The sequence below is a fragment of the Lissotriton vulgaris genome, chromosome 3_1 (assembly GCF_964263255.1).
Source record: "Lissotriton vulgaris chromosome 3_1, aLisVul1.2, whole genome shotgun sequence".
Taxonomy (NCBI): domain Eukaryota; kingdom Metazoa; phylum Chordata; class Amphibia; order Caudata; family Salamandridae; genus Lissotriton; species Lissotriton vulgaris.
The window spans coordinates 892509467-892534264 of NC_141689.1; the positions used below are offsets into that span (position 1 = coordinate 892509467).

The window sequence follows — 24798 nt, forward strand, 5'->3', positions numbered from 1 at the left end:
CTGAGACTGAAAAGACGAAGTGGAAAGAGAGTACGGGAAAGTTGGATGCGAATGGTTGTTGGATTGATTTGTCGGAGCATAAGAGATGGATGTTGCCAGATGCGTATGTGCTAGCTGTTGTGACGATGGCACACGGGTTAGCACATATTAGTGCGAAAGGTATCTGCAAGTTGTTGTCCCCTGTGTGGAAGAATGATGGTATCACTAAATGTGCTGAGAGATTGGTTAAGAATTGCATGATATGTATGATGTACAATCCTGGTAAGGGAACCCCAACACCTCCTGGCCATTTTGCTCCCCCTTCATGTCCCTTTGAGGTGATTCAACTAGACTTCATCCATATGGAGCGATGCAATAACCTTAAATACGTTTTAGTTGTGGTTTGCGCATTCTCCCGATGGATTGAAGCCTACCCACTCAAGGACAATACGGCTCTGTCCACTGCGAAAATCCTACTGAAGGAATACTTTCCTCGGTATGGAATGCCGCGGATTGTATGGTCTGATAACGGAAGTGAGTTTGTGGGGAGTGTGATGAAGTGTGTGTGTAAGGGCCTTGGAATTACTCAAAAATTCCATAGCGCCAATCATCCCCAGTCAGCAGGTTTAGTTGAAGGGTATAATGGCACCCTTAAATTAAAATTAGCGAAGATTCAGGCTACGACTGGTCTTTCGTGGCCTGACGCTTTGCCTCTAGCTCTGTTGTCAACAAGGGCGACTGTACACTCCCGAGTAGGGCTCAGTCCCTATGAAATAGTGTTCGGCTGTCCTGCGAATGTTTGGGGGGTCCCTAGACCGAGTGTGTTCTCTGATCTTGAGTACCCAATGTTGATTGATTATCTTCATGATCTGACTGCTAAACTGAGGTTAATTCACCAACAGGTCTTTGAAGCACTGCCGACGCAGACGGAGGGTCCAGGCCACCAGCTCCAGCCCGGAGACTGGGTGGTGACGAGGAATTTTTGTTAGAAAACGCAATCTCGAACCTCGCTTTACTGGACCCTACCAAGTCCTCCTTGCCACGAGAACTGCTGTCCGTTTGGAAGGCCGAAAACACTGGGTGCATGCCACCCATACCAAGAAGGTACCTATACCTTTATCAGCGGACTCGTGGGTGAGGAAGGGCATTGCTTCGTCTGAAACTGAAACATTGCAGAGCTTTGTACCTTTTAGCGACGCTCAGCCTGTAGGAGAATCCTCAGTGCAGCAGAAAGATATTGTTGAACATTTGTCACCACAAGACTCAAGATCTGAACAATTGACTGATCAACAGAACTCTGTTGACTCATCGGATCCATTGTTTGACGAACAGACACGTCCTGGGAGAAGCCGATACTTTTTGCGATCTAATACCAAGGACAAATAAAAATGTTGCTTTTGTCCCTCGACATCTACGTTACCTCATTGCCACGATCAGTCTAAACACTCGTCCAACTGTGATTTTGTAAATATTGAGTTTTTTCCATATATGTGTTTTTGCTTCCACAGCTAAGAGACTTTGTAAATACTTGTGAATTAGGATACCTTGCATCCAGGTGAGCCGTAGGGCCGCGCGTGTACTTCCTTCTGGGTCTTGACACTAGGTCGGAGACCGTCGGTTCCTGGGAACTCCTGGGGATTGACTACTGCTACACAGAACGAAGTGCGTCAAGAAACGTTGCGGACGGTTTTAGAGGATGGCGTTTTCAAAGCTGATGGACTTGGAAAAAGCTCAGGCGCAAAGATTCAAACTGCAACAAATTACTCGTACAAAATGCTTCATGTTTCAGGTGTTCCTTCTGTTTTTAACTGTTTCCTCGTTATTGGCGGGTGGGGTGTATTATATGATACAGTACTTCCTACCTTCTGCCATACCTACCCCTACTTCTGAACCTAAACTTACCTCCACTGTGTCCCCTCATTCCTTTCACATCCTACCCCAACACGAAGAGGTTAGACGTGCAGAATTCAGGAATAATTCCTTCATTCAGCTCCTTCATCAGCATCAGTTAGTGGTTAACACTACTAATTGTTGGGTGTGTGGGTTAATGCCACATACCACGGATAAAGGAATTCCATATCTGGTCCTTCCTTATAGTTCCCAGGGTTCAGCTCCAGCATTGCAAACAATGTTTCGAAGTGCACTAGATTCCTACCCCAATCGAGAGCCACGTCCTCCGCACTTTGGTCCCGGTCCGTACCACAAGCCTTTGGCTATAGCGATCGCTGATTTAGATAGGGATATCTATGAGCCGTCGCTCATCCCAGAGGAAGAGGTGCGAGCTTATAGGGATCTGAGTGAGGTTGAGTATAGTGCGCTCGTGGGTGAAAGACCGCTTAAAAGCTCGTCTCCAATATGGATCGTACCCCACCTTGGTAATTTCTGTCTAAAAGGTCGTGGCTGAAGCCCGAGAGCTCATCTTGGAGAGAGTGCTTGCTCCGAGACGTATGTCTTGCCGATGCTCTCTTCCCCTGTGTTTCTGACTGCCAAGGGTACGTACTTCGTCTGTCATGACCGTGCGTATACGTGGTTGCCCTCTGACTTTGCGGGCACATGTTATATCGCAAATTTGTTGCCTCCGACGTTTACCGTTGATGCAGAGTACCACAAGACTAGAGTTGTGAGGGGCGTGATTAGCGAAGAGGACACTGCCGGTCAAGAGGCAGGAGACTTTTTCAAGGGTTTCTTTCCGTTTTGGGGGCCTATGGTTAATAGTAGGAACCTGAGACAGTTGACCCGAGTAGTGGAATCGACAGCTAATATCACTGCCAGTGCCCTTGGTAATATTACGGCAGAGCTTCAGGCGGACAGGCTTATGACGCTACAAAACCGTATGGTTTGTTTTAGCAGATCGAGGTGGAGTATGTAAAGTGATCCATTCGAGCTGCTGTATTTTCATTCCAGATAACGCTCCGACTGTCTATCAAGCCATCTCAAAGTTGCATAAGATCTCTGAGTCCATACACGTGAACGTAGGGGATTGGACGCTACTTGGGTGGTTTTGGGGCCTGATGTCGACTTGGGGTTGGAAAATTCTGATGATCATCGGAGTTGTTGTAGCATTCCTGTTCACGTGTTGCCTTTGTGTGCAGTGTGGTCCTGCCTTATGTGGCCTCTGTGCTACAACGTGTATGAGACAGCCGCCTGTTACCAAAGGAGCTCTGATGGATAGAATTATGTTGCAACAACATCTAGATGGTCTGATGAATATCGAATATGATTTCGACTAGTGCTTGCCTACATGAGGGCAAAAGGAGCGTCTGAGGTTCCGTGACGATCGTAAGTGGTGTTTTCGACTCGCACGAATATGGTCGAGTCTGGTATCTACGAACCGCAAATGACGAGTTTAGTAGGTGTACGCGTTTTCGCTGTGCTAGCCTAAACCGTTCGTCTGTTTCGTGGGTTTCTCTATCTGTACCCACGGGTTCCATCTTAGATCCGGCATCCATTTTGTTTCTTGCCCTCAAGTAGCCAGCGAACGGACGCTGTCCGCTTCGCGACCCTGGGATTCCCAAGACTTTTATGGAAGACACGTTTCCTTTGAAAGTGTCTTTATGATGAGGGAGATGACACTGTAAGGCAGATGGCCCCGCTCGAGGCTCATCTTGCCGTGCCGGTCTATTGTCTTAGTCGTGCATCTCATTAGGCACGTCCCTTTGATGCCTGCAGCTCGTGTTTCCCGATACCACCCCTTTTACACCCTTTCCGATCTCCCCACTGTTTCTGCCTTCCTCTGCACCTGTTTCTGTTTCTGTTCCTTCTTCGATCTGTTTACTGCCGATTGGAATGTACTAATGGTGGGAAGATGGGTTTTTACAGTTGGGAACCACCGAATGTTTCCGTACTTATGTTCCGGGCCCTGAATACATGAAAGCAACCCCTTTTGGTCTTTACGATGGGAACCAAGTTGTAAACCTTTGTGTATCATGTTAACTTATGAGAGAAACTTGTATAAAAGGAGCGACCTACAGTAGCAATTCGAATCAGGCTCCGTGAACCTACATGTGATGTACTTCTCGTGACTTCTGTGTTCCCTGCAGTAATAAACCGCCCACGCCCACCGACCCTCTACTTAAACGCTCGAAAGCGCAACGATCTTCATTCTTTGGAACCCCTCTGAGGCGGAAAGCCGGAGGTTTTGTTAACTAATCTGTTTTTAAAATTGTCACTTCTCTGCTGTATTTTAAAAAACAAAACGCTCTTGCTCACCTGTCTGAAAGCGCTGCTGCTACGCGCTAAGTCAGACCCCCCACATTCAGGGAAACGCCATCACCGCCAGCGCGCCAAAGGCGTAGCCACACCCACTGCGAGGCCACGCCCATAACATCCATTACAAATGTGTCGACCTCCCCAGCGCAGCGGACGAGCGCAGCGGGAGCGCCGTTTGCGCGCCGAAGGCGCGCCTGGGGCAAGCCCGTCTGCGCCCGTCCGCGGCAGACCGGGGCCTGGGGCCACAACCCCTGGTCATTTTCACACATATTCCATTTCCTCACTGTTGTCACTCAGGCCCACTGACAGCGCCGGACCCGCCCCACCCGCTTTTGTTCTAAAGCGTGCCGCTACTCACGGCATTCTGAAACCCGAATTCTCTCTCGGCAAGGCACCTAAGCCTAGGTCCTATGCACCTCATTCTACTCCCGATGACTCTGAGGCCATTCTCAAATGCCTATATCTTAACACTAGATCCATGGTTAAACACCATTTGGATATTTTTCTCTTGCTCCAGGCCGAACAACCAGATTTTTTGTTTCTCTCTGAGACTTGGCTTACTGAGGACTCCCTACCCGATATTCTAGCGGCAGTACCCTTAAACTACTACATTCTACATGTCGACAGACCAGCCGGCAAAAGAGGTGGTGGGGTTGCTGCGATCATTCGCAGCAACCACAAAGTCTCCTCTTTACCATCCCTCGACTTATCAGGAACAGACAACCTGATCTTCAAAAAGGACACTAATACTGGATCATTACTTCTCATCCTTATATATCGCCCCCCTCAAAAAATGCCCTCTTTTTCGGCATCCCTAGCAGAACAAATTGCTCCTCTGATAATTGCCCATAACAAAATTGTGTTGCTAGGAGATTTCAATCTGTGGCTGGACTCTGCCGACTCTGACTCTCAGGCTGCTACGCTGAAAGAAACCCTCCTCGATATGAATCTTTCCCAACATATTCACCTTCCTACTCACGAAAAAGGGCATAGCCTAGACCAAATCTGGTCCCAAAACATTCCCATGCCCTGTGTTTGGTTGGATCATTATCTGATCAACTTTACTATGACCACCGGGAGAAATAAAAATCCCCTGCCCATGCCAGGAGGAAAAACCAGAAGGTGGAAGAACGTTGATGTCCCCGCTTTTATTGGCTCACTTACTTCCTCCCTTCCCCCGTTTGATCAGGACATCGAAAAGATGGAAGAGGCTTTCTCAGGGTGGCTACTCCAGGCTGCGGACGCTCACGCCCCCTGTACCTGCTTTCCTCGCTCCCGCCCCAATGACGCCCACAGGTGGTTTACACCTCTTCTGAAAACTCACAAACTTGAAGTCCGTCAACTGGAGCGACAATGGCGCACAGCCTATTCAGAACAAGACAGGGCCAACTACCGCAAGGCTCGCAAAAGCTATCAAAAGCTTATTTTAAAACACAAAACCGACTATTTCTCGGAAAAAATTCTTAAAGCTCAGAATCAATCTAAAGAACTGTTCAACATTGTGGAAGATCTTAGTACCAGTGACAGAACCTCCCTCCCGACAGTTCCCACTCAGGAACTTTGTAATTCTTTAAACTCTTTTTTCTTTGACAAAATCTGTACCATTAAACAAAACATTCCCACCACTCAGCCTCCCCTTTTATTTGCAGACACCTTTTATAACCCTGTTACCCTGGACTCCTACCCCCCCATTGAAAACACTAACTTATCTAAACTTCTCTCTAAGATCAAATCCGGCTCCCCTGATGACATCTGCCCCCCTTACATCCTGAAAGAAGTAGGTACCAGCATCCCTGGGGGTCTACTTCCCATGCTGAATGGCTCACTTGCTCAGGGTAAAGTTCCAAACAACTTTAAAAAAGCCCTCCTTATTCCCCTCATAAAAAAGGCAGGAGCCAATCCACTAGACCCACTCAATTACAGGCCCATATCTCTGCTGCCATACTGCGCCAAACTTCTGGAGTCTCATGTATGCGACAGCATCTCCACATTCCTTGAAAAATCGGAATATCTTGCACCTAATCAGGCCGGTTTCCGCCCTTGCCATTCTACGGAGGCGGTCATCCTCTCGGTGCAGAACACCCTGAGGCGGAATGCGGATGAAGGGATCCATCAGGCTCTGGTGCTTTTAGACCTCTCTGCTGCCTTCGACACGGTCGACTATACCATCTTGGTCGACCGTGTCGAACAGGCAGGTCTTAGGGGCCCTGCACTGAGCTGGATCCGTTCATTTATCACTGACCGAACTCCATCGGTCAGATTAGGCCCCTTCACGGCCCCCACCATATCTACCATCTGTGGAGTACCCCAAGGCTCTTCGTTGTCTCCCCTGCTTTTTAATTTGTATCTGCGCCCACTTTTGTATTCCCTCAGGCACGCTAAGGTCACCATTTTCAATTATGCCGATGATTTGCAGCTCATCTTTCCTTTGAACACCAAGGACTCTGTGGTAGAATTCCAAAACACCATGTCCCACATTCTGAGTTGGATGAGCTGCAATCACCTGAAACTTAACCCAGGCAAGACCGAACTGGTCTTGCCGGGACAGAGCACCCTCAGCTGGAACCCCAGTTTCTGGCCTTTATGCATGGGTGCCCCCCCATCCAAATCATCCTCGGTCAAGAGCCTCGGCATTTTCATTAGTGAGGACCTCTCTCTGAAAAAACAAGTTGGAGCTGTTGTTTCCTCCAGTTTTTTTCAGCTACAGAAAATAAAAAAAATCGCCCGCTTCTTCTCCCAAGCTGCCCTCACTCAGATCGTCATTTCCCTGGTCTTGTCCAGATTGGACTTTTCCAACAGTCTATACCTTGGGCTCCAAACTGGAGAGCTTAAACGCCTCCAGCTGGTTCAAAACCAGGCAGCCAGACTCCTCTTGAACATTCCTAGAAGGCAATCAGTCAGACCTGGCTTGAAACAGCTGCATTGGCTCCCGGTCGAGCAACGCGTGGCCTTCAAAGCTGGGTGTATCCTTTTCAAATCTTTACACGATATTGGTCCCATTTTCATTAGAGACCTATTTAAAAAATACAGCCCCCCCCCGTAACCTCCGGTCTGCTCATAAAGCCCTTCTGACTATCCCTCCGTACAAGAAAAAGCGTCTCGGAGGCAGTTGCTTCGACCATCTTGCCGCTGCCCTCTGGAACTCTTTCCCTCTTCATCTGAAACTTAGTGATAACATCCTCAGCTTCAGACATTCTCTGAAGACCTGGCTCTTATGTCAGGCGCATCACTAAGCTGCCTTATCTCCACCCACCGATGGCTACGCCTGTTCCTTACTACAGCGCCATGAAGCCTCCGGGCGTACGAGCGCTTAACAAATACCAAATAACATTAACATTAACAAACCTCGAATCTTTGACGCCGAAGGAAGTGTCCCGTGTCTCTGTCATTTGTACGCCGGAACAGGTTACCCACGAAGGTTTCAGGTGTTGTCCCCTGGCACCGCTGGGTCTTAGAATAACCCAGTCCTTCAAGGCCTAGGGGACTCGGGTGCAGAGTGTGCACTCTCACGCGGGATGCGGGACAAAGTCTATGGAGGCTAGTAAAGGCAAAGTTAGTGTTCTCGGGCGAACCCGATAAGGTAGATCGAAAACGAAAGTGGATCTGGACCCTTGGATAGTGAGGCTATGCTGGGGCACCGAAATGCCGAAGTTACCTAGCCCAGGGGCTGCAGCTGCATAGGTCTGAAAAGACGTCGGGAATCCTCGTTGACGAACCAGGAGCCTGAAGAAAAAGTTGCTGGCAGGCGACCAGTGAAGATAGTTCGAGTGATCCAAGCCTGGATCGAAGATGGATGACACCTGAAAGCAGAGGGGACCAAGTTCGTGACCACTAGCCAGTGATCAGATGGCACCAGGAGGGCACCGGATGGTAGTTACCTCGACTAGGTGAGTGGGCGACGCTGGGCTCTGCAGTCTCACGGACCAGGAGGCGTTGTCGGCGACCAGGATGGAGGTGCGAGCTGTCCCACGATGGTTGATGCTGTCGACGTCGCTGGACCCAGGATTGGGGCAACAAGTCTTGGCAAATTCAAGCCCACGCGGTGGACCTAAAATGGTGTCTGGAGTGGACCAGGAGGGTCCGGGGTGCTCCTCTTTTGGAAGGGAGCAAGGGCCAGTCTGGAGCAACCAGACCAGCGGAGTTGTCGTTGTTGATTGTCGTCGAGAAGGCCACAAGCCAGCGGGCTAGTAGCCAGACAACGCGGTGAGCAGCCAAAAAGCAGAAGGGCCCCACGCAGATCATGGAGATGCTGGAGGGCTGGACTTCGGTGCTGGAGCTGCTCAGGGTCGGGGCTTCTCGGACCCCAAAGCACTCACCAGAGGATCCCTCGGCGGTCGTGCTGGATAGAAGTCGTGCAGTTCTGATGATGGCCGGTCCCTCGAGGTCTCGTCGCACCTACGGTTCTCAGCTTAGCTGTAGAGGTAGGTAGAGGTCAGAGGTGCCAGGGAAGCCGGGTCTCATTGTGCTGGTCGGTCGGATTCCTGAGGAAGGACGTGCAGCAAACCGCAGAGTTCTTAGATGGTGCCTGCGGGTGCAGGGTGACTACTCCTTAGCCACAAGGGAGAAATCTTGAGAAGAAGTCGAGAGTTCCTTTCGTAGAAAGTAGTTTCTTGATTCAAAGATGATCTAATTTAGAAGGGTCCCCGCTCCTGCCTTTATCCTAAAGAAAGGGGTGGGTACGCGACTAGGTCCTGCCCTAGGGGTGGGACCAGGAAGGGGGGTGGTTACACCCCTCTCCCATGCCGGACTTTCCCCAGGCCAGGGGCTGGTGTGCCCCTGGAACTGGTTCTAGCCGGCAGATGCGTAGTGAGCACCGGGGTGCCACTTGCAGTCACCTTCCTGTAAAGCCCTGCCTACCCAGGATACACAAAACCCTGTCTGGGATGGTGCTAGCACCGCCCCTGACAGGAAACCCTTTGTCCAAGCTCTCCTCGCTGGAAGGACTCCCAGCAGCAGGAGGTCAGACTCGTGTCTGTGGTGGCAGCATCCATTTTGTGGAGCTGAGGCTTCAGTTAACTTTAACCGGGGTTCACAGTTACGTGCATGTCGTGTCCCTCTAGAAGGGTGGAATGCTAACCCTGTCGCCAGAATTGGCGAGGGGTTAGTATTCCAATTCGTATGACACCTTACTCGACATGTTTTGATAAAGCGATACAGGAGATAGCATTTAACCGCGAGGATTATAATGCACTTAAGAGTATATGGTACGCGTTATCATGTAACAGCTATTAGGACTTGGTTCCGCAAGCTGCAAACGGGCTCAGCTCATGCCAGAGCACCATTTCACACGATTCCAAGCACTCTGCCATCAGGATTGTCACGGCCTGCCATAGGAGTGACTGATAGGAATCTGTGTGTCCATTTTTAGGGTTAGATATAGGTATACTATATCTAAAGCAAAGGGTGATTACACCACCTTGCCCCAGCTGTCGTGCAGCCAGTTGTGTCAGATTTAGATGGCCATCCAGGGGTGGCATAATACAAGCTTCAGCCCCTGGTAGGCCCTGGGTACACCTATGCCCTGAGTTACAGAGTCCGATAAGGTGGCCCAGTACCAATTGGAGAATGCACCTAAGGTACACATGTCAATTTAGTGAGAGAACAGCTAGGCTGTGGGTCTGATTGGCAGGCCCACAGCCAGAGAAAGTCGTAAACCAGTGAAACAAAAGCAAAAAATCTGGGTGATCATAGGATTGCAGACCCTACTCTCCTACACAACTTACTTTCACTTAAACAGCTCTGTGCAGCCAGCAGCGGTACTACTGGAGACTTTCAAGAGGGTTATATATGGAGGGTCAAATCCTTTATAACTGTGAGTAAGAGGAACAACAACTTTGATCTCAATACTTTTGAGACCTCTGTCTCAGGCCTGGAGCAGCAGCTGTTCAGCACACAAGACGATACGACTCACAAGGCCGGTTAGTTGTTATACTAGCTGGCGACCTGCAAATTTGAATCTAGAATAATTCCCTCGATCTTTCACAGCGACAGGGCCACAGCTTTTGAGGCCATCTCAATTGCATGCTCACACGCAACACGCCAGGTTAGTTCTAAATGGCAAAAAAGCCCCAAAGAACTGTAAAGGTTCCACCGGACTGCAGAAAATCTGATCATACATGCTCTGGACCAGAAACACAGAGACGAGATACGACTCCTATTTCACAGGCACTCATTATTTTTTGGGAAGATTTCTTTGGGTGGGTGCTCAGCCACGGGATTCACTTAACAAATTTACGCAAGCACCATTCTATGGTGTGCTGGGCATAAAGGACATCTGATTCCATTACCGGGCTTCCCAGCTCAATGGTATTGGCTGGATTTTTAGGGATACTAACAATTTAGAATATAGGTTAATCGATTTCCAGAACCAAGACACCCTATTATAGGAGTCCCTATATAGCTTTAAAAGGATCTTACTAGAATATGGACAACTAGATTCCAGGACAAAACTTCAAAAGTCTTGTGCACTAGACTATTGTGGCAGGCAGAGTAGATGGACGCGAGCCATCGTACTTGAAATCAATCATTAGATTTCTTGCGAGACAGGTAAGGGTATTTATATGGCACTTCAGACAGAAACGGGAGTGAGTGTGTTCCATTAGCAAGTCATTATCCGTGTGAGTGGAAATGGAGAGCTTTTTGCACAGCCGGGTGCGGCCCGAGTACGCAAGCTGAAGACACATTTCGGAAAGGTTGTGTGAGACACAAAGTAGACCAATCTAGACAACACCGTTGAATGGGAATAAATGATCCAAAGAGTCCCGAAGGAGTATCGAACCAGAACGCGAGTTACTACACCCAAACCAGTTGGCAGGAAAAAAATGATGGCATTGAGGACCATGCACAGTATTCCTCAGAGGAGGAGTCACACAGCCTCGTGACTCGAAGAAAACGTCTTGGAACAAAAACAACTTTTAATCATCTGAGCCCAACACTAGATGGCGGACTTATGCAAAGCATGTGTATCTACTGCACAAATGTCACGAACAGAAAATGATTTTGAAATTTGGGCTGTTATCTTCTGAAAATTAATACCTGAGAATTTTGGAGTCACTAATCTAACGCCAAGACTATTTGAAGTCATTCTCTTTGGGAAGCTCCTCATTGCACACCATTATAAATGTGACAGGACTGTTCATGCAGTGCATTCAAATGGTCAAACATTCTCTCTGTGCGGCCTCCATCATCTGTTTTTTCAAGAGATATATGTATGAACTGGTTAAGAATAACATCTAAAGAAATCAAATGTCTACATTATTGGTGAAAAGCCTACTGGCTAGGTAGGTAATAAAGTAACATGCTGTTGTTATGCTATCAGATAAATAAGAAAAACATACAGCTGTAACACAAAAACACTTTCTTGGGCATTTTTTTCCTACCTCACCATCTGGACCTAATCCGGATCCCATTCTCTCACCAGTCTCCTCCACCTTCTGCAAGAAAAGACAGATATGTTTGTCACAACCAGTTTTAGCTGAATAAGTACTAAAGTTTACCGACATACTGCAGTGAAATCATATTCATCATCTAATGAACAGCAGTTAAGTTGTGTTAATGTGTTCCCGAACTCCTTACCAGTTATCAATGGTGATTTTTATCTATATTGTAAACCTGGTGCAGGCTTTTTGCAGGCAGCCTGGTGACTGCACGTCTTTACCATTTTACTCAGTCAGTGGCCTCTTTATACCCTGAACCTGCCACAAATTATCCAAACAACCTGGCAAATAAATGGCAGGAGCAAAAAACATATCACCTATCCCTTCAGTCACAGTGCTAAAGCAACTTCAATTTTAACTTATAAAGTTAGAAAATGTTACATAATTGTTCTGTTGCTACAATCCGGTGTAGGAGAGGAATATTTAATTTTTTTTTCCTTCATCTTCGGTCTCACCAACAGACTGTTTTAGTTTACAAAAAGTTCTCGTCACCATTACACACTAAATACAATATAAAATATTTAGAAAGGTGTCATCGGCTGGTTTGCAGGGTTGGCTGTCAGATTTAGTATCCTGGCACGGCGCGACAGGGGTGTAGGGGTGTTGGGGTGTAGGGGGGAGTTTGTGTGTGTGTCCTATTTTTTCGAAACTTGCCACTTAAACAAGTGATGGCGTGGAGGAAAAGTAGTCCTTTAATTTTCATGTATGTCATGCTGGCTGCATTTATATTTCTGCTTGCAGTTTCTGCTTCATCAGGTCCATACAGCTACCTCTTTAGTGAGTGTCATCTTATCAGTCAGGAGTGCCTCAAGATATCTTTGAGGGTGTTCAGTGTGAGCAATCTCCTCAGCAAGCTATGCTTTTAACAAACATCTTTTTTTTCTGAAAATTTCTTTATTTGCGAGTTAGGTCACTGCGTATAGTAGAAACATTTGTTCAGTAGTTCTCCGCATTGTGACATATATTTCAACATTCATTATAATAACAAACATCTTAACAGGGGCATATTTTCCACTGTGTATTCAAGGAAGGCTATTAAACCTTCATGTCCCTTTTACCAACTACCTTCTGCCCCCACCTTGCTATCCTCTGGAGTGCAGGAAGCTATGTTTTTTCTGCTCTGTTGAAAATGCAATATGAATTCCACTGTTACCACTTTTTGATGGTTGTTGGCGGAATAAAGAGTTTCATTCCCGCTCCTTGCAATGCCCATCATTTAAAATTGCTTTTATGCGGCTCAACAAACCCATCAATAACATTTACATAGGGCAGTCTCATCTTTCACATTCATTTGTGGACAGCATAATTCTGGATGAAATCAACGCCCAGCACTACAGTAGGCGATTTTTTTTTTGCGGTTTTATGTAGCATAAACACAATTTGAAAGTAATGGAGCACTTTTCATGAGCACCAGTTACATTATACAAGGACACATTAATTTCAGTTTTTAGGCACTTGGCGATTAAGAGATTTGCCCAGAATGACAAGATGTTGAGCCAATGCCAGACTTGAACCTGGTTCTTCAGTTCCACAGTTGGCTGCTCTGGCCGTTACGCCATATTATTCATTAAGGTTTATGCAGCCAAGTGCAGTGAATTTTTCATTTTTTTTTCCTTTACAGTGCCATGTTTATTAATGTTTGCTACTACATTACTTGACTTTGTTTCATGGACTGCTATAGGTCATACGTAGTAGCTCGGGTGGAAGAGGACCGCAGTTTGCATGTTCGCCTTTAACAATGATTTGATAACTTCTAGTTGCGAGGAAATGTAATCTGCGGCAATTTTACAACAGAAAATGTATGGAAATATATTTAGAACCTACTGATCAACCAGCCTGCTTATCTGTGATTTTTATTATGAATGGTTAAAGGTTTTGCTCCACCTATTGCCAACAAGGAAATTCCGGCCCTTTGGACTTGAACTTTTTAACTATTCAGCTTATGTATCCTATTGTGCTAGTACTGTTGTGTCAATAGATCTTGTGGGATTATGCAAAACCACATGCAGCCACAGTATGAATAAGAGCTTGCTAATGAAATATGCAGCGGTTAACTCGAGTCACTGGTTTACATACCAATGTCTTGGCTGTATAGATTACATGTGCTTGGTATTGTGTCTTTCCTAGTTTTGATTTCATGATGGTAGTCATTCCAAAAGTTAAAGGATCTCTGATGAGATATGCAGGTTACCCATATGACCAATGCTGTTTATCATTTTTCTGAGACCTATAACTTAAGAGCTGTCATAATGGTGCTAATAGTGTGTGTTGCAATTACAAAGTATCTAAACGTTAGTTTCCTTTTGAATGCGAGGGAGTGCGACCTGTGTTTATTTTAGTTGATCTTGCTTCTTTTCAATCTGTACTAAGCTGTGAAGTGTTCTTGGTGCTGCCTTAGAAAGACTTGTGGGATTCTAGATTTCACTGTTTTTATGTGGCCGTTCTGAATTGTAATTGACACAGTCTTCAGACGGTTGTCTTGCTTTCAAGAAAGCATTGTCTCATGTTCCATTTGCGCTATTTCCACCTACCATCGCCTTGAGATGAATGCTGATTTCAGCTGCATATATAATATTTTTTTGATATAGTGCCTGCTTATTCCGAGCACTGAACAAAAAACGTTAGTTACCTATGTATTATGCTAAATAATACAAGTTTATATATAATTATTACAGATCTGAAAGAAACAGGTTAGTATTAGATTCCTTACCTTAGAATATCCCCAGGCGTCAGACAGGATCCGGAAACTTTTGCGTAGCAGTACCCTTGCGCATCGGTAGGAGTCGTTTGCGGCTCCGCATCCGTCGTTGGCACCGAGATGACGTCGCCGGAGTACTTAGACGCAGCCCTCACTCGCTGACGTCCGTTCTTTTTTCCGCGCCAGGCCAAGGAAGGGGCGCCCCTCACGTCCTAGCAGCCACGGGCCGCAGACTAACATCCAGCGCGGTGGCAGACGTGGTAACCGCCATGGCGGTGCCCGGGGACAACGGCAAGGCCAGTCCACATCCACCACCGCAGCATCTGCCTCAAAGCCCTCCTAGTCCGAGTTTTCAGGCCCACGTGACACCAGTGGGGAGCAGGGTTCGCCATCACCTCTTCCACTAGCGCACTGTCACGTCAGACAGGTGGATGCTGCAAATCGTCCGAAGGGGCTACTCCCTCCCCTTCGAGGCGACACCTCCAGCCATGCCACCGCAGTACCACTGCGTGTCGGGGGATCATTTGAATCTTCTGCGAGAGGAAGTTACGGCCCTCTTGGCCAAGGGGGCCATCGAGCGCGTTCCCTGGCCAGAAGTAGGGTGTGGTTGCTACTCCCACTACTTTCTGGTTCCCAAGAAGGGCAAACTGTGCCTAAGCCCTATCTTGGACCTGCGGGACATCAACGGCTTCCTCCGGAAGGAGAAGTTCCAGATGCTGACACTGGCTCAGGTCTTAGATGCCCTGGGCCCAGGAGACTGGATGGTAGCGTTGGACTTGCAGGACGCTTACTTTCACATCCCCGTCCTGCCGGCACACCAGCGCTACCTACGGTTTTTAAATTTTCAGTTTACCGTGCTCCCCTTCGGCCTTACCAGCGTCCCACGGGTGTTCACGAAAGTGATAGCGGTGGTCGCAGCTCATCTGCGCAGGTTAGGGGTTTCAGTCTTCCCCTACCTCGACGACTGGTAGATGAAGGCGGGCTCGTCCCAGACAGTCGTCAGCCACCTTGAGACTACGGCCGACCTCCTGCACCTGCTGGGGGTCACACCTGTGTCCCTATCAGAAGCTCCTCTAGACTCAGCACAGTTTCGGGTTTATCCTGCCGAACAGCGGGTTCGGGATATTCAGGCTCCGATTCCGATCTTTCAGCCGTTATCCCGAATCTCGGTCAGGTTGACGCTGCGGCTTCTGCGGCTGATGGCCTCTTGCATCCTTCTGGTGCATCACGCCAGGAAGCGGATGCGGGCTCTGCAGTGGGACCTGAAGTTTCAGTGGGTCCAGCATCAGGGCAACTTGTCCGACCATGTCTTGATCTCGGAGGGCACTGCAAGACAGTTGCAGTGGTGGCTCACGGACCGCGATTAGGTCAGCGGCAGATCCCCCACCAACCTCAACCGGAGCACGTAGCTGTGACGGATGCGTCCCTCCAGGGCTGGGGGGGGGAGAGTGGGGGGGGGGGGGGGCATATGGGAGAGGCGGAGATCAGAGGCCTCTGGTCTTGGGCGGAGTCCCGGCTCCACATCAACCTTTTGGAGCTGTGGGCGATCCGGCTTGCACTGAAGGCATTCCTCCCCTCTGTATGGGGGAGTGTAGTGCAGGTGTTCACGGACAACACCACCGCCATGTGGTACTGCAACAAACAGGGCGGGGTGGGGTCATGGACCCTATGCCAGACGGCTCTGCGCCTCTGGCAGTGGCTGGAACATCAGGGCGTGACCCTGGTGGTTCAACACCTGGCAGGTTCTCTTAACGCCAGGGCGGACAAACTCAGCCGTTGGTGCCTGATGGATCACGAATGGCGTCTGAACTCGGACGTGGCGCAAGGCCTCTTTCAGCAGTGGGGAGAGCCTTGGTTGGATCTATTCACCACAGAAGAGAACGCGCAATGTCATCAATTCTGCGCGTCTATGTCCTCATGTGCCCCTGCCCGAAGAAGTACGTAGGCAGTACCATGTTTCCCGCAAAGACTCGGATCCTTCAACATATGAGGGCAATCCAAAATAAAGAACAGAATTCCCCAGTTGCTCGACATTTCGAGGAATTTCATGGAGGAAATCGCAACCTTCTAAAATTCTTTGTGGTGGACAAACTACCACAAATGAAAAGAGGGGGAGACAAGATACGAAAGTTACGTCAGCTGGAGAACAGGTATATCATTGACCTAGATAGCCTAATTCCGGGGGGTCTGAATTCGGAGGAAGAGATGGTCTGGCATTTGGGTGATTAATCAGATAGACTACAAGTATGTGTTTCCCCCTATGGGGTTCCCCAGGCCTTGGTTTCTGTGTTTCTTTTAAATACTGTAATTTGTAAATAACATGAGAAAATTTTCAGAATGTGTCCGTAGAATCCTGCCAAACAACAACATTTTAACTGTTTTTCACTTTGACATCAATACAGCACAAGTTTTTTAAAAGCATAATTTGAACATAAACCTGAATAATAATATGCATAACCTGAGACTTTATACAAGCTGACAGGCGGTATATCTGTTCTTTTCCCCACTGTCATACAGGATCAAGAGGATTTGTCACCTGAACTGAATAGGTGTTGAATTTCCCACTGGGGATGAAGTGATGGGAAGATATTGATGAGCGTAGCCAGGTTCACCCTTACCCATCAGCATTTTCTTTTCTTTCCTTGTTTGATTTACTTATGTGTGAACTGACTATTTGAGGCAATATGGGACCACTTGGTAATATAACCAAATAACCGCGTAATTTGACATTAAGTAATTGCATGTAATGATTATTCATACAAGCAGATTATATTTTTAGGTCCACTTGGATTTGTATCAAGTTCCAGCCTCTCTAATTTTGATCTGTATTTGACTGCAACAAGATGGTTATGCAGCAAACTTCTCAAGGGGACAGTAATAGCGGCACTTTTTGCTATCTGAACCTGCCACTGGGCATTAATTTGTAAATAATACGTTTGGAGGTGCTCAGTTTTACATAGCATTGTATTGCAAAGACTTATATCGTTCATAACTATAAATTTGTTTTGAGATTGAGCACACTGTTATAGTACCAGTTCAAGATGTCTGCCAAAGTGACCGCTACCTGTGTCCTTTGTTTATGTTCATATCGTGACCACTGACCACATGAGCACTTTTTTGTAAAACTTAACTTTATTTAATTGGTTGTTTTTCACATTTGATTTACCCGTGAGCAAGGCGAGAGGTCTACTCGCCGAAACGCGTTGGGTTTTTGTTCCGTTATTGCCGTGATTACATGCTGGAACGCTATGGATGAATAAATCGATTTGAAGCACACGCACTGGTTTTGTGGATTTATAATACGCTGGATGGGAGTGCATATACACAGCTGCCGCTGTGTTTTTGTGGAAAATAATATATATATATATATATATATATATATATATATATATATATATATATATATATATATATATATATACACACACAATTGCAGCCTACTAAACACCAGAGCTGAATCATGCTGTAAAGAATTTCCACCATACATGAAAAAACATGCATTAGAAACATGAGAAACAACAACAAAGTTTGTTTTAGAACGAACTGTTTTAATGCTCAGAAAGCAGTAGAAATTCTTATAAAACACTGAAAGCATAGGAAGCACCCAGGCTTTATTGAAAACACCCAGTCTAAAAAGACTGAAAAGCTAACCTGTAGCTGTATGCAATAAACTGACACCGTGCCTTTAAGGCGCTCATGACCCTCAACTTCCCATCATGCCTCACGGGTGACAGTTAGGTCAGTTTATATTTGGAGAGACTGAAAAAACCATAAAACTATTAGGTTAACAATATCTCCAGGTTAAAGTAGTCCTTTGCCTGGGGAGGCGGGAGGGTTGCTTATGACTTTGATGAGGATACCCCTGGAAGAGAACTAGGATTACAGGTAAGTAACTAATCCTTCTCTTCCAGGGGATCCTCATCAATAGTCATAAGCATTAGAATAGAACAGCGAGCCTCACCTCATCTCCCTGCGGGCAAAGGATCAATAAAAACAGTATAACATTAATAAGCCTAGATAAAACTAAGCTCGAACAGGCCGCAGGCTACCCAAATAGATTCCTCAAAAAGGCCTGCCCTACTTGAGTATCGGTCCTGGAATCAGATTCTAGACAGTAATGCCTAGTAAAGGAATGAACTAATCTCCAGGTTGCAGCCTTGCAAATCTCTGACATAGGGACATCATGTAGGAAAGCTGCTGTGGCCGCTTTCCCCCTGGTAGAGTGTGCCTTAGGTGCCAACAGTAAGGGCTTGCCCGCTAGCGGAAAAGCCAATTTGATAAAGGAGACGATCCATCTGGAGATGGATCCTTTGGCAGCTGGAAAACCCGTTCTCATGGAACCATAATTGACAAAAAGCTGATTCGTCTTCCTTAAACTCTTAATATTTGCCAAATAAAATTTAAGCAGTCTTTTGAGATCCAAAGAGTGCAGCGACCGCTCAGCAGTGGTCGTAGTGTTTGGAAAAAAGGATGGAAGAGAAATAGACTGATTAATATGAAAATCAGACACAACCTTTGGTAAGAAAGATGGATGTGTTCGACTACTCTGTTGAGATGGAAAACAGTGTAAGGCTCTTTTGTACACAACGCTTGGATTTCGCTTACTCTGCGCGCTAATGTGATAGCAACTAAGAAAGCGGCCTTCCAAGATAAATGTTGTAACGTTGCTTTGTGGATGGGCTCAAAAGGAGCTCCCATCAACTTGGATAATACCAGGTTCAACTTCCAGGGAGGAGAAGGATTTCGAACAGAGGGGGTAGACTTTCTTTAATCCCTGGAGGAAGTCCTTGACCACTTGCATCTGGAAGAAAGAGTTTTGGCTCGGTGACTTACTATACGCCACAATGGCTGACAAGTGTACTCTAATGGTAGCATACTTCAAACCAGAAGTTGCTAAGGAAAGATGGTATGGAAGAATAACATCTTCCTGCCCTTTAGTAGGGTCAAGATGATGCTCCCTACACCAAATATAAAACCTCTTCCACTTGAACGCATATGACGCTCTTGTGGAGGGCCTCTTAGTTTCCTTTAAAATGTGCATACATTCAGGAGGCAAATTCAGATGTCCATACTGCAGGACTTCAGGAGCCATGCTGTCAAGTTCAGAGAGGGGAGGTTGGGATGTAGAATCCTCCCACTAATCTTGCTCAACAGGTCCAGCCTGCAAGGTAGACGTTTGTGTGGACACACAGACAGATGAAGAAGATCCGGGTACCACCACTGCCGTGGCCAGTCCGGAACTATTAGGATCATCTCCATGTCCGATCTGAGGAGCTTGGAAACCACCTTCGGAATCAGAGACAGGGGAGGAAATGCGTAGGCAAATGTCCCTGACCAATCCATCAAGAGCGCATTCCCCTGCGTCCCTGGGCAGTGGAATCTGGACGCGAAGGCGTGGCATTTTCTGTTTTCATCGTCTGCAAACAAGTCTATAGTTGGACGACCCCAACAATGGAAAAGTTCTGCCACTACCTTGTCGTTTAGCACCCAGTCTGGTTGATCTTCGAAGTGCCTGCTGAGTGCGTCTGCCTTGATGTTTAGCTCGCCTGGAAGGTGCACTGCTACCAGAGAGAGGTTCCGAGCGAGAAGACAGTGCAAGATCGCCTGGGACTCCAGAGAGAGAGGGCGTGATCGCTTGCTGCTTTGTTTGTTCAGGTAGAACATGGTGGTCGTATTGTCTATCTGCACCAAGACCGAGTTGGCTTTGATTGCAGGGACAAAGGCTTTGAGAGCGAGTTGCACCGCTCGGAGCTCCAGCATGTTGATGTGGTAGGTCTGTTCTTGAGCCGACCATCGACCTTGTATTTGAAGGCACCCCATGTGTGCCCCCCAGCCTTGAAGAGATGCGTCCGTCACTATTGACTGTGCCGGGAGAGGGAGAGGTTGGTGAAAAGGAACTCCCACCAACAGATTTTGAGGCCAAGTCCACCTCTTGATGGAAATCTTCGCTGCTTGGGGAAGACTGATCCGGTCTTCCCAGCGTCCTGTCGATTGGCCCCACTGGTCCTCCAGAGACTGTTGCAAAGGACGCATCCTCCGCCTGGCCTGTGGTATGAGAAAGATGCAGGACGCCATGGAACCCAGCAGGGAGGCTACCTGATGGACCGTTGGACTTCGGGTCTCGAGCAGAATCCTGTACTTCTGCTATATCGAAAAAAGTCTCTCCTCCGAAGGAAACGCTCTTCCCTAGCTTGTGTCCACAACGGAGCCTAGGTAGTGGATGGACTGGGTTGGCAGTTGGACTGACTTTTCCATGTTGACATGGAGGCCGAGATTGTGCAATTGTTCCAGGCAAAGGCGGAAGTCGCTCTCTACTTGTAGAGGAGATGGACCTTTTAGGAGCCAGTCGTCTTGGTACGGATAGACGAAGAGCCCCTTTTTGTGAAGAAAGGATGCCACCACTGCCATGCATTTGGTGAAGACTCGCGGTGCTGATTTGAGCCCGAAGGGCAGCACAATGTATTGGTAGTGTCTGTTGCCGACCACAAACCTCAAGTACTTGCGATGACGCAGTGCAATTGGAATATGGAAGTATGCAACTTGCAGAGCCACCGAACACATCCAATCCCCTTCCTGCAGATGTGGACATATTTGGTGAAGAGCCAACATGCAGAACTTCTCTTTGACTATGACCTTGTTTAGCAGACGAAGGTCTAGGATGGGACAGAACTTGTTCTCCTGATCTTTTTTGGGGACAAGAAAATATCTGGAGTAGACTCCCTTTCCTCTTTGCAAGGGAGATACTTCTTCTATAGCTTGTTTTTGAAGAAGAACCTTCACCTCTCTCCAAAGCAGAACTAACTGGTGAGGACGAGATTTCTTTGGAGGAATGTTCTTTGGGGGCACACGGAAACAAAGTGTGTATCCATTGAGCAGTATATTCAGCACCAAACGATCTTTTGTGATGCTGCACCACTCTGCCAGATGTCGTGAAGCACTTCCTCCCACTAGAGTGGGCAACGGCGCCAGAGGAAGCCACTGCTCATGAATTCCCCCCTCTCGTTGATGTAGAGGATTGTTGTTGTTGACCTCCTCTACCTCGGTTGGATTTTCCTCCTCGAAACTGGGCCTTGCCCTGATACTTGTTTTGGGACTACTGAGGGGTTTGAACCCTCTGTTGAGCCCCTTTGCCCTGTTGGTCTTAAAACGGCGCTTGAACTCCTTTTTCTTTTCCAAACCGACTGCTTTGACTGTTTCTTGTTCGGCTTTCATTCTACTCATCTCGTCGTCAGTGCGTTCACCGAAGAGAGAGGAACCAGAAAAAGGAAGGTTTAAGATGCGTTGTTGTGCATTGGGCTTGAGGCCTGTCAGGCGCAACCAAGACGACATTCCATGGGCATACAAATGCGCCGATAGGGCTGCGCCGTTTGCAGCTGTGCTAATCATCTGGTTCGCCACCAGACAGCATTCTGTCAGTGTCTCTTCAAAGTCCTTCTGGTCTTCTTTCGGCAGTTTGGACTTGAAACGTTCCATGGAATCTCATAAGGCTCTATCATATCTACCCAACAGCGCGGCTGCACTGGAGACCTTCAGTGTAGAAGCAGCAGAGTTGCAGACCTTACGACCCCACAAGTAATGTGATCTGCTGTTCTTATCTGGAGGGACTGAGGAGGTAGCAGTGACCGAGTGTGTTTTTCGTGCTGCTGCTACGATCACAGTCTGCAGGGGGGTCAGTCTTGACAAAGACCGGGTCAGAGGTTGCTGGCTTGTACTTTTTCTGGATGCGAGCTGGCACCGCTTTAATGGTTGCTGGAGACAGGAATATGTCTTTGACAGGATCCATAATCCCTGGAACCAATGGCAGCAAAGGACGTGAAGCAGACCTCTGGTGAAGTGTCTCAAAAATCACTGTCGTAGTGACTTGTGGAACAGACAGCTCAATGTTGAGCTTCTGAGCCCCTCTTTGCAGGACATCACGGAAAGTGTTGATGTCATCAACCGGTGAAACCCTAGAGCTAGGGCTATCCGAAAGCGTGGGAGAATAATCCCTCTTGGAAGATTGGGTAGAGGAGGTAGAAGAAGTAGATGGCGTCCTTCTACTCTTGCGATGAGTACTGTGCCTCCTATGGCGTGATCTTCCTGAACATTCCTCCCTTTTGGGGGAACGAGATCTAGTAGGCCTCCTCACAGGCGATCTTTCAGCTTGGACTCTGTGCCTGGGAGGGCTGAGTCTGTCCACTTCTTCAACTAGTCTCTGAAGAGGAGACCTGTGCGTAGGACTGGCGTATTCTTGCATCCGCCTCGTAGCCCCTGAATTTCGCCAATGATCCAATGGCAGATTCCATCTAGGGGACAGCCTCACGTCTGCAGAAGAAGGGTCACGCAAAGGTGACTTGCGGGCAGGGCTTCTAGCCTTTGAGGGAGATCTTGAGGAAGCTTGCCCAGGCGGATGGAAGGATGAGGGGGGAAGCTGATTCCGTCACTAGAATCACCGATTGCCCTCTGGATCTCCCTGAAGCGGAGTTCCTCGACGTAGACCCAGCCCGCTCTTGATGCCTCGACGCCGGGTGTTCTGACGTCGAATGCCTCAACGGCGAGCGGTGCGAGGATCGGTGATGTCTCGACGTTGAGCGGTGATGTGAAGCAGACGACAGAGCCCTCGACACCGAACGCCGCTGGGGCGACGGCGGAGCAGTCAATCTCGACGTAGAGTGTCTCTGCGAAGACGGCGGAGGGGTATTGGTCGCCATCGACGCCGAACGCCTACGAGACGTCGACGGAGATCTTGTCCTCGACGCCGATCGATGCCTGGTTGTCGACGGCAGAGGATTCTGGGCTCTCTGCGACGATAGAGGTGAGCCTTGTAGGAAGGTGGATATCTGACTATGGTTGCCCCCAACTTTTTGCCTAGTGTTTTGCTGGTTCTTGACATAGTTGGCCTGGGATCCTGCTATCCAGGACCCCAGGCTTCCTGCTCTCTCTGTTGAAATGGACTCCATGTACCTTAGGTACATATCTAATTGGTATTGGGTCACTCTTGTAAGTCGTTGTACAGTGTACCATAGGTACCCAGGGCATAAGTGCACCCAAGGCCTACCAGGGGCTGCAGCATGTATTATGCCACCCCTGGCTGGCCATCCAAAACTGACACAACTGGCTGGTAACACAGCTGGGGCAATAGGGTGTACTCACCCGTTGCTTCAGATATAGTATACCTATATCTAACCCTAAAATGGGCACATATACTCCTATAAGTCACTCCTATGGCAGGCCTTAACAATCCTGGAGGTTAGAGTGCTTGGAATTATGTGAGATGGTGCTCTAGCATGAGCTGAGCCTGTCTGCAGCTTTCGGAACCAAGTCCTTTAGCTGTTTCCATGATAACGCTATACCATATACTCTTAAGTGCATTATAATCCTCGCGGTTATTGCTAACTTTGGCATAGCATTATCAAAACATGTCGAGTAAGGTGTCATACGAATTGGAATACTACCCCCTCGCCAGTTCTGGCGACGGGGGTAGCATTCCACCCTTTTAGAGGGACACGACATGTATGTAACCGTGAACCCCGGTTAAAGTTAACTCGAGCCTCAGCATCACAAAATGGATGCTGCCACCACAGACACGAGTCTGACCTCCTGCTGCTGGGAGTCCTTCCAGCGATGGAGGCTTGGACAAAGGGTTTCCTGCCTTGGGAGGTGCTAGCACCACCCCAGACAGGATTTTGTGTATTGAGGTAGGACAGGCTGAAAGGAATGAGACATGCCTGGGGCACACAAGGTGTCCCTGTGCATACCCCGGTTCAAACCAGTTGCTGGGGCACTCCAGCCCCAGCTCTGGCGCAAAACCGGACAAAGGATAGGGGTGTAACCACCCCCCTTCCTGGTCCCACCCATAGGAGGGACCTAGTCACAGCACAGCCCCCTTTAGGAGAATAAAGGTAGGAGCTGGTCCCATTCCAAATTAGATTATCCCGATTTGAAACTCTACAAAGAAGAAACTCTGGACTTCGACGTTCTGCTCCACAGAAGACTGAAGAAATCTCCCTTGTGGCCAAGGAGTGACCACCCTGCACAAGCAGGCACCATCAAGCGTCCTAGCGGTTCACTTTGTCGTCCTTCCTGCCGGAACCAGACTTCAGAGCCCGACGAGATCAGGACTTCCAGACCTCTCCGACCTCTACCTACATCTGCAGCACAGCTGAGATCCGTGGGTGCGACGAGACACGTGGGACCAACCATCTTGGAGAAACTGCACTTAGCTTCCAGCACAACTTCAGAGGCATCCTCGAGAAAATGCTTTGGGGATTGAGAAGCCCCAGCCCCGAGCAGCTCCTGCACAAAAGATCAGCCCTCCAGAATCCACGAGATCTGCGTGGGGCCCTTTTGCTTGATTGCTGCTCGACGCGTTGTCTGGTCACTTGCCGGCTGGCTAGTGACCTCCTAGACGACGATCCACGAAATCCACATCGCTGGTCTGGTTGCTCCAGACTGGCCCTTGCTTCCCTGCAGAGGAGAAGCACCCCGGACCCTCCT

At 48.1% G+C, this 24798-nt stretch overlaps 1 protein-coding gene across 4 annotated transcripts in view; it reads right to left on the bottom strand.

Moving 5' to 3' along the window:
• Nucleotides 1-24798, bottom strand: part of SMARCA2 (SWI/SNF related BAF chromatin remodeling complex subunit ATPase 2) — a 1892118-nt gene that overhangs the window by 1490654 nt on the left and 376666 nt on the right. For all 4 annotated transcript variants that reach the window (XM_086961220.1, XM_086961218.1, XM_086961217.1 and 1 more), the window contains exon 11: nucleotides 11568-11621. In XM_086961220.1, coding sequence (XP_086817346.1) covers nucleotides 11568-11621 — 54 coding nt within the window. The remainder of the gene's footprint in view (nucleotides 1-11567; nucleotides 11622-24798) is intronic.